This window comes from Molothrus ater, chromosome 14, assembly GCF_012460135.2.
Source record: "Molothrus ater isolate BHLD 08-10-18 breed brown headed cowbird chromosome 14, BPBGC_Mater_1.1, whole genome shotgun sequence".
NCBI classification, from domain to species: domain Eukaryota; kingdom Metazoa; phylum Chordata; class Aves; order Passeriformes; family Icteridae; genus Molothrus; species Molothrus ater.
Genome location: NC_050491.2, coordinates 4,363,967 through 4,372,860, shown reverse-complemented (window position 1 = coordinate 4,372,860; position 8,894 = coordinate 4,363,967). Strand labels below are relative to the sequence as shown.

The following is an 8,894-nucleotide window of genomic DNA, read 5'->3' as shown; positions in this document are numbered from 1 at the left end:
AGCGGTTTGGGCAGCAATGGGTATTTTGGGTAGGAATGAGCGGAATTTCCGCCCTGCCGGTGCCGCGGGGCGGGCGGGCTGCTGGCGCCGCCCATGTGCGCATGCGCCGGTGCCCCGGAAGAGCGCGGGCCGTTCAAGCGCCATGGCGGGAGCGGCAGCGGGGCCTGGCCCCGGCCCCGAGCCCGAGCCGGCCCCCCGGTACCGGGAATGGCGGGACAGGGCGGGCAGTGGGGCCGGGGCACGGCGGGCAGCGAGCGGGGCAGCGGCCGCGGCCGGTAGGAGCCCCGAGAGAGGCGCCGCGGGCAGCCAGGGCTGGCGGAGCGGCAGGTGAGGGGGACCGGGGGAAACAGCGCCTCAGCCTGTGTGTCCTGACGTATTTTTATTAAATTATTAACACAGAGAATTCTTAAATATATCGCTATTTATATATGTATACATACACATATATACATCTCTATGTACATATAATTTGCGGAAACAAACAAACTTTTGTGAAAGTTGTAAAGTTGGTATGTTTATTACAGCGCTGGACGCATGTGGGAATCGGTCTTTTAAAATGACGTGTGTATTTCTGGGAGCTTCAGATCTTTTTTTATCTCTTTCTTAAATACATATGCATGCAATTTTACAATAGGTTTATACATATTTATTCAACTGATTTTGCGTGATGCTTGCTACTAATTCTTCTTTACCTTAGAAAGAATTCTTGGGTCAGATTGCTCTTCTCTGTCTGCTCTTTTCTTCTTTTCTTATCTCTTGTCTTTTGGCTGAAGCAGTTTTTCTAAGCACAGGCCCTTCATGATAATAGGCAGTCAGACTAAACAGCAAGCTACAGATTTAACTTAAAGATGTACATTTCACTTAAATCAAAATGGATTTCTGCTTTGGAAAATTTCTACTCTGCTTCACATATATATACATATATGTCCATGTATGTGCATATATATATATATACATATAATGCACACATTTATATATAATACACCATACTACATTGCATGTAGTACCTATTATATATATTGATTTATAATTCTAGATTTTGCTCTTGTTTGTTTTATGGTGATTGGTAGGTATTAGTGTGTTTCAGAATTGCAATCTTTAAGGTTTAAGTAGTGTCCATCTTAAAAAAGCTGTCTTCCTGGTTTTTTAGGCAGCTGCATCACATATTTTTTTAAGTGTTTAACGTTTGGTTCATGTTCTCCTAAAATGAAATAAATAACTTGGTGAGGATGTTGTGGGCAGCTCTACATTTGCATGGGCATAGCAGTCCAGGTGGTTATGCCTCCATTCTGTCTCTTTATATATCAGTACGACAGCTGCTGCATTTTGCTAAATATTCGTGGCAGCTCTATTAAAGTGCACTTTATGCAAAAGCAGCTTCTTACTCATCAGTGCCTGGGCTGGAGTTTCAGGCTTACTATAACACATGCTCTGACAGCTCATAGACCACGTGTAAGACAAGAAACGAGCTTTCTATAAAGAGTTAAAATAATTCAGGGGGACTTTGAGTGTTTTTCCCAATGTATATTTGGTTCTGTTTTCACGGGTGTTTCACGCCAATGGAGATGCAGATCCTGCTGTGACCTAAAGTTCTGCATTTTGTTTTTGCAGCAGTGCCCTGTACTTGTCTTCCAGCAGCGATGATGAATTTGAAATGTGTAAGTAATGATACCTTAGTTTGTGTTATGAAGGAGTATGAAAAGGACACGTTTCTGTCTAATTACAGTGAAGCATTTTTACATGTTACTTTCTTTCATTGCTTGTGCTGCACAGTAATTCTCTCCTTACAGTGCAGTCTTGGTGTCAGCACCACAAGGAGTGTTCTTGAATTGCCTCAAGTTTCACTCTTTTTGCCTTGCATTATCTTTTTCTTACTGCCTCAGTTTTGTCTGTTCCCTGTCACTCACTTGCTTCCTTTTTAGTCTCCAGAGACTAGAAAGCTGCTGCCAGCTTTGAGGAATTGAGGGTTGGAATTATATGTAAATATAATTATGTTTGGTTTTTGAAAATACTTCAGACCAAATTTTTACTGGTTGCAGACTTTTAGAAATGCATAACAAGAGACACAGAACCTTGTTCTTAATTAACCTTCTTTTGTTTCAGTTTTAGCTAGACTGAAAACTCCCAAATCTGTTCCTAAAAAGGCAGATACAAGGTGGGTGCTGTCATTAATGAATTTTCTGTGTTCACATTTTAGTGTTCTGTATAATATTTACATTTTACATATTTAATCAGAATAGAGGAAAACAATTTAAATTTGTATTGATTCATAGGCCAGTTTAGGAGAGAGTGCAGACAGACCTGTTACATCTTCAGTCATGTTCAGGGCAAATGTAAAAGGGGATGTTTGGAGGTTCACATGTTCTTCCCATTCCTATTCATGGAATGGGATGCAGTTGGTGACATTTGCTGTGAGCAGCTGATAATGTTATATTGGGTGGCTTTTTTTGGATTGCTGTTTTAGTAAGGCACACTTACTGCTCTATTTTTCTGCTTACTCCTACCTTTATTCCACACAATTTGCCTTTTTTCTCTTTACAGTTTGAAAGACTTCATTGATGACTCGGATGATTACTTCTTGGACTTGAAGGTGAAAAAGAGTACAACCAAGAGTGGTAAGCAGTCACCTATAATAAAAAAAAATGATAAGATGCTTTACTGTTCTTTGTGTTTTCCTGTCTTTCAAGGGATTTCTTCTATGTTAAGACAAAGGCAGGTCTCCTAAATGCAGCCCCCAAAACTTCAAGCTCTTTCTTTTGAATTGCAGCACGGAAAGATCTTCAGACCCCGAAAAAGCTGATGACTCCTGGAAAGAGAAACACTTGCTGCCAAGAATTGCAGTATCCAGACACATCAAGTGACACTGAAGATTCTGTCTTTGTAGACAGCCCATGGCATAACCACCAAAAAGAGGGAGTGAAAGACTTGAGAGAGAGTCAGAAGTGCATAAATCTTTCACCTCCACAAAATCGGAACGAGTCAGTTTTCAAAGGCAGTTCAGATTTGCTTGTTAGAAGGAAAGAAAGGAGCTGTGAAAATACAGAAAATAAATTGCCAACTGTGGCCCTGGGACGTGGTGCAGGGGTGGAATCAGACAGCTCGGATGAGAGTTTTGGATCTTTAATGGAACGGATAAAGAAGCGAAGTCTGCCCCGCAAACCAGTCTTAAGCACAAGTAAATCTGTATTTCAGCCAAGCACGACAGGTGAGCAGTCCTCAGCTAACTTGCAGTGGTTCTAATTGCCTGGTTCTTTCCATCCGTGTGGCATCAACCTCTGAGGTGCAGCCCAGCACCTTGACAAGGATTTTGGTGCAATCAAAAATTACTCCTCTGAGCATTTAGAAAAGTCATCTTGTGCTATCAAGATGTAAATTTTTCACTATTGCTTGTTTTTATCACTGTAGGCACTTTTAGTTTTTAAAATTATTCTGAAAGCAAATCTGGTGGATCCTTTTGGTGGTTTCTAATGATCCTTTGATTTTTTTTTTTAATGTATGCTGTGTAATCCTGTGACTCTTCCTGTTGAACTAGAAAACATCAAGCCACCCTGCAAAGATGCACAACCTGTGAAAGGGGAGGGAGTCAAGACACCAAAGCCAAAATCCATTTCACTTCAAGGAACACCTTCCATGATAACAACTCCTGCAAGAATTCCTGGGAATGGATCAGTCAGTTGCTCACAGTCAGCAAAGACAGAGAAAAGGTGAGTGTTTCTCCGTTGTTCCTGTGTTCTAGGACAATTACAGATGGACAAAGAGATGTATTTTGCATAGGATGATGTGATTCCTCTGCTACCTAGAAACTTCTACTAATTCAGCATTTGTTAATGGTTGAATAGCTGGAAAACAGTTTTCAGTCTCCAGTGTGAAAGGGAGGATATAAACTGATCTCTGCCTAGGGGAATTGATGACAAATAAATCTGACAAATGCCAAATCTTCTTTTTGCTATTCCTTGTCTTGTACAGCGTGTGGTGGCTCTACATATTGTATATATCCAGCTGCTTACCTCTGAAAAGATGCCAAAACTCATTCTATTAGTAATTAATACCTTTTAAACAAGAGTGTATTGATTTTTTTAATCTGTACCATTATAACTTGGAGAATTCATGTTTCTTTTTCTATATGTAGATACAGCTTAGATTTTTCAAAAGAATGCATTTTTCATTTCTAATAGCTGCCCTTATTATGCCTCCTGAAGCAGCCATGTGCTGTTTCCTTTAATCATTTTATAGTGGTGTATTCAATACCAAACCTTTAAATGATATAATTTAAAAGGTGAGACTTTATAAGGTCAGAATGCTGCAGCATTGGAGTTAGTAATCCTGGTGGAATATCTGCTTCCCCTGAAATAATTCTTGAGCATTCCTGGACCAACTTTGTCTGTTTCTGAAAGCAAACCTTTGTTGTGATGATCATGTTAGAGCTGTTCATATATTGATTAAATTTTGGTAAAGTTGTGGCTTGCTGTGTCACAAAATCCGAGTCTCTTTTCCTACTTAGGAGCCATCATGATGTAATTTTGTGAATTAATGAAGTAACTGCAGGACTGTTGCAACAGCTCTGCCCTTTCATGCCCTCAGAGGGGTAAGAGGACAGCCATGGCCTCATGAGGCAAGCTGGTGGTCAGGAGATGTTGATGCCACTTGAAGCATCCCTGAGATCTTTATTGGCCATTATTTTTCCCTGTGTTTTTCCATATCTCTGTACTTCAGCAAACTGCTTAATGGCTTTTCTTGCAGGCTCAGGGTATGTTCAGTGCCTGGTTGTTTCTTGCAAGATCTTTCAAATCCAGCCTCCCACTATGTGAAGTATTTCAAGAAAAACAAAGAGGAGCTGGCCCAGAAGCTCTACAGGCTGTTTAATAGTACTATCTTTGAGCAGAAGGTTGGTTTCAAAACAAGAACTACCATTCTAAAATGCTGGTTACTATGTTGCTTCTCACTTTTTGATGTGATTGCTCTTTATTCCTCTTCAGATTGTAGAAGTTAAGCTTTATAGCAGTGGGTTATGTTTGAATTAGTCCAGGCAATTTCTTCAAAAGGGGTTTGTCACCACTGTGATGCAGCAGTTTTCAGCTTGGCTTTGCTTTCCCAGCTGTAATGGAAATGCTGCACATAATCTGTGTTCCTTCCTATTGGATGTTCATGTCTGCCTTTCTGGAGCAGATTAAAAGGGTGATCCTTCAAATAACAGTTTAGGGTGAGCATAAGTCTACAAACTGTGTTTCGAATTCAAGGTTCAATTTCAGAGAACTGTCTTGATCTGGGATCATCATCTGGGATATTGGGGACCCTCTGTTGAGAAATATCCTTGAAAGAAGGGCACTGCCCTCAGTAATTCTAGTGGGATTTCCCCCAGGAAGGAAAGTGGTTTTATGCAGATGAGAAAATAGTGTTGAGCTGACAGGCTGAGGTCATGGTTTCACATAAAACTGAGCTGAACAGACTCACTGAAGCAGAATATCTTACTGCCCAGTGCTTCAGCCCTGTACCTGGAGGCACTTGGAGGTAGAATAGAAGAACTAAGGACTCCTGTCTCACCCTGCACTGTGAAACTCCCATTGTTGGTTACAGAAAAACTGATGGTGGGAATAAGAGGCCATGGAGGGGAGTTGGCATCTTAAGTGTTAAGGGCACCAACGGAGACATCCTGGAGTAGCTTTGCACTAAATACAAGGGGAAGCCAGAGGGCAGAAGGTAAGAGAAGAGGTAGGAGAGTGCAGACTACATGCACTGTTTTGTTTTTCAGTTACCAGAGGACATGGAAATAATCTGGAATAAGAAAATGAGGAAAACAGCAGGGTATTGTGTAACGGGGCAGAGGGGAGGCCCTGAAGGGAAGCGTTACGCTCGCATTGAACTCTCTGAGAAGGTCTGTGACTCTGCAGGTTGGTCAAGAAAGGGTGTGTTGATCTTCTTTGAGGAAGCAAGTTTTAGAGATAAAAACAAAAATCTGATTAAGAGATCTGGAACTGGAGCCTGCTGCGAAATTTTATATTATCTTGTATAAATTAAAAAAATACATGTATGGATTTGTCCACATTCCACTGCCCTTCTGAGAGGCTGGGCAAATATACAAAATGTGAGAACAGAGATGTAGTCACACTAACTGCACTATTGTTTATATTTCTTAAAGACTTGAAGACCTACAGGCTAGGTGTTAGACTCTAATTCTGTGTTAGAATGGCAGTCTAAAATCTGACTTTTTCCATCACAGCAAGACACCTTGTTGGTAGTGTTTAAAGCTGGAATAAAGACAGGTCAGTGCCAAATAAGGTTTTGTTATGTGATACTGTTATTGTTATTTCTCCTTCATCCCCTCCCAATATGGGAAAATGAATCACAAAATGGTTTGGATTGAAAGGGATCTTAAAAACCATCTTGTACCAACTCCCTGCCATGGGAAGGAACACCTTCTACTAGAACTAGGTTTCTTCAAGCCCTGCCCAACCTGGCCTTAAACACTTGCAGGAGTGGTGCAGCTTTAGCAATCAAACAGAAAACCCCAAACAGATGAGGGGTGTGGTGGAGTAACTAGGATGCAGAATTGGGGCTGATCAAAAACTGGAAATGCACTAAGTAAAACCTTGGTTTGGAGCATTTTATCTTATCAAGACATTGGTAAAATGTCTTATCAAGACATTTAACCTTCAAAATAATACTTGCATCTTAATCCAGCGTGAGTGTCAGAGGCCTGAAGCAGTGACCACAGGTGAGTTTGTTCTTCCCCACCCCTGGCTGATTGTTTTGGTTGCTTTCCCCGAGATCGCCTCCGGGACACGCTGATCCACGAGGTTTGCCACGCAGCCACCTGGCTCATCAGCGGCGTGCAGGACGGGCACGGGCGCTTCTGGAGGTTCTATGCCAACAAAGCAGCTGTGATTCATCCAGAGCTGCCGGTGGTGACACGGTGCCACAGCTATGAGATCAATTATAAATTCACCTATGAGTGTGGTCGCTGCAAAGCTACGTGAGTAATGTTTTCATCTTGCCTATGATTGCGGATTAACTTTCTAACTTGGCACTCTCCTGTGTCTAGAAATCAGGGTTCTCTGAAGTAGTAAAGCAATTTGGATATTCTGATGTTTTCCAGAGCCCACAGAACCTCAGCATGTGACTCCACATTTGTTTCCAGATAGTTTCAGTTCTATTTCAGAGGTCAGGACAGGCAGAAACATCATCTGAGGACCAGTGGTGATGACAGGAGGTCTTTGGGAAGCAGTAAGAGATACATAGTTAAGCTTTGAAGGAACAAATCCCCATGAAAACTGGGCACAGAATATTTGAGTGATTAGATAAAACTGACTGGATAAAACTACCAGAGGAAACTTCCAGCCTAAAGCCCTGATGACTTTAAATTATATCTGCAACCTCACAGATGTGAGCAGCACTGTGATGGGAAAGATCAACACTGGGACACAACCTGTAATAATGACACCATTTATGGCTTTTTTTTTACCTCAGGATTGTATGTGTGACTCCCAGAAGTACTGGAAGGAAACGCCTCACATACCCTGAAATGTTTATTAGGAATATGCAATGCAGTAGTTGCTTAGATGCAACAGAACATTAAGAAGATTTGTTTTTAAATGATGTCTTTGAGAGAAACTCCAAGAGGCAGTTGATACATGGGTTGTGGTGGTAGTTGGAAATGTTGTAGCACTTCATACCGCTAGGCTGAGAGAAGAGATACAGGAAGGAACCAAGCTGAAAGAGCAGTGGGTAAAGTTCCTGGGTAGGGAAGTGTAACACAGATTTGATTGTACCACTGTGTAATGTACTGTTCCCTGTTCTAAAACGCTGCCTCAGACATGAGCAGCAGAGCAAGGGGCCCTTTCCCACAGTCCTGGTTGTTGCCTTTCAGGATCGGGCGGCACTCGCGGTCCCTGGACACGGCGCGGTTCGTCTGCGCCTTCTGCGGGGGGCAGCTGGCCCTGAGGCAGCCCCCGGGCCGGGGGGGCACCCCTGCCAGGACACAGCTCACGCCCTTTGCCAAGTATGTCAAGGAAAACTATGCCCTTGCTAAGAGAGAGCAGCATGGGCTGAGTCACGCAGAGGTCATGAAGAAACTCAGTGCTGATTTTGCTGTGAAAACCAAGCTGGAAGATTCCTTCTAATATCTCAATATACCTCCTTTCTTGGAGCTATTTAAATTTTTTATAGAGAGTAATGAAATTTCTGAGCAGCTCTTACACATAGCATGTCTTCAATGAGTAAGGGATTTACTGTTTAATCTGGGCAGCTGATATGCTGTAGACTCTGTGTGTGTGCTGAAGAACTGCTCTGTGTGCATCTGGCTGCGATTGCCAAGGCAAGAAAGTCCAGGCCCACCAGCCTAAATCCTCTGACTCTGAATGACTCCAAGGCAGGAAAAGGGGCATACCTGAGTTGGGCTTCAACATGGGTTCAGATATTCTCCCATGTAGACTTTCCTGAGGGATCCTTGGCTGTTTTTGTTAAGTGGTAGGTAGATGGTGCCTTAAATCCATTAACAGAATATGTGAATTTCTCCAAAGCCCTTTAACCCTCAGTAAATAGTGTACCTCTATCATTGAGATTTCATAGAAACTGAAATAGATGCAGAAGATCAGGTTGGGGAAAGCAGATTGAAACACTTTCCCCAAGGATGAGTAGGTCTTGTCATGGCTTAAGTCTTTCATATAAAATGCAACAATGTGTGTTATAGTGTTTGTGTCTTCTGTAAGCAAATTGCTCAGGGGCTTAATAATTTTGATAATTAATAAATGCCAGTTTGATACAAGCTCTTGCAATAAACCAGGCTACTTTGTTTCAATTTAATCATGGCTGTGTAAGAATACAGAACCCTGGTAGCAGCCCAGCTCTCCTGGCTGTGGATCCTGGCTTTGGTCACTGGGATTACAATCCCAGGATCC

General features: G+C 42.2%; 1 protein-coding gene across 2 annotated transcripts; it reads left to right on the top strand.

Moving 5' to 3' along the window:
• Positions 1-16: 16 nt before the first annotated feature.
• On the top strand, positions 17-8,775 carry GCNA (germ cell nuclear acidic peptidase). 2 transcript variants are annotated; one of them, XM_036402042.2, is made up of 10 exons: positions 17-327; positions 1,612-1,658; positions 2,104-2,155; positions 2,542-2,615; positions 2,768-3,205; positions 3,533-3,704; positions 4,741-4,885; positions 5,750-5,888; positions 6,766-6,970; positions 7,865-8,775. In XM_036402042.2, the coding sequence occupies exons 1-10, from the start codon at positions 17-19 to the stop codon at positions 8,115-8,117; spliced, it is 1,836 nt and encodes a 611-aa protein (XP_036257935.1). In that variant the 3' UTR covers positions 8,118-8,775. The 2 variants fall into 2 exon arrangements, with proteins under 2 accessions (XP_036257935.1, XP_036257936.1); XM_036402043.2 differs by lacking the exon at positions 7,865-8,775 and having other exon boundaries at positions 5,750-5,872; positions 6,218-6,855.
• Positions 8,776-8,894: the final 119 nt, after the last annotated feature.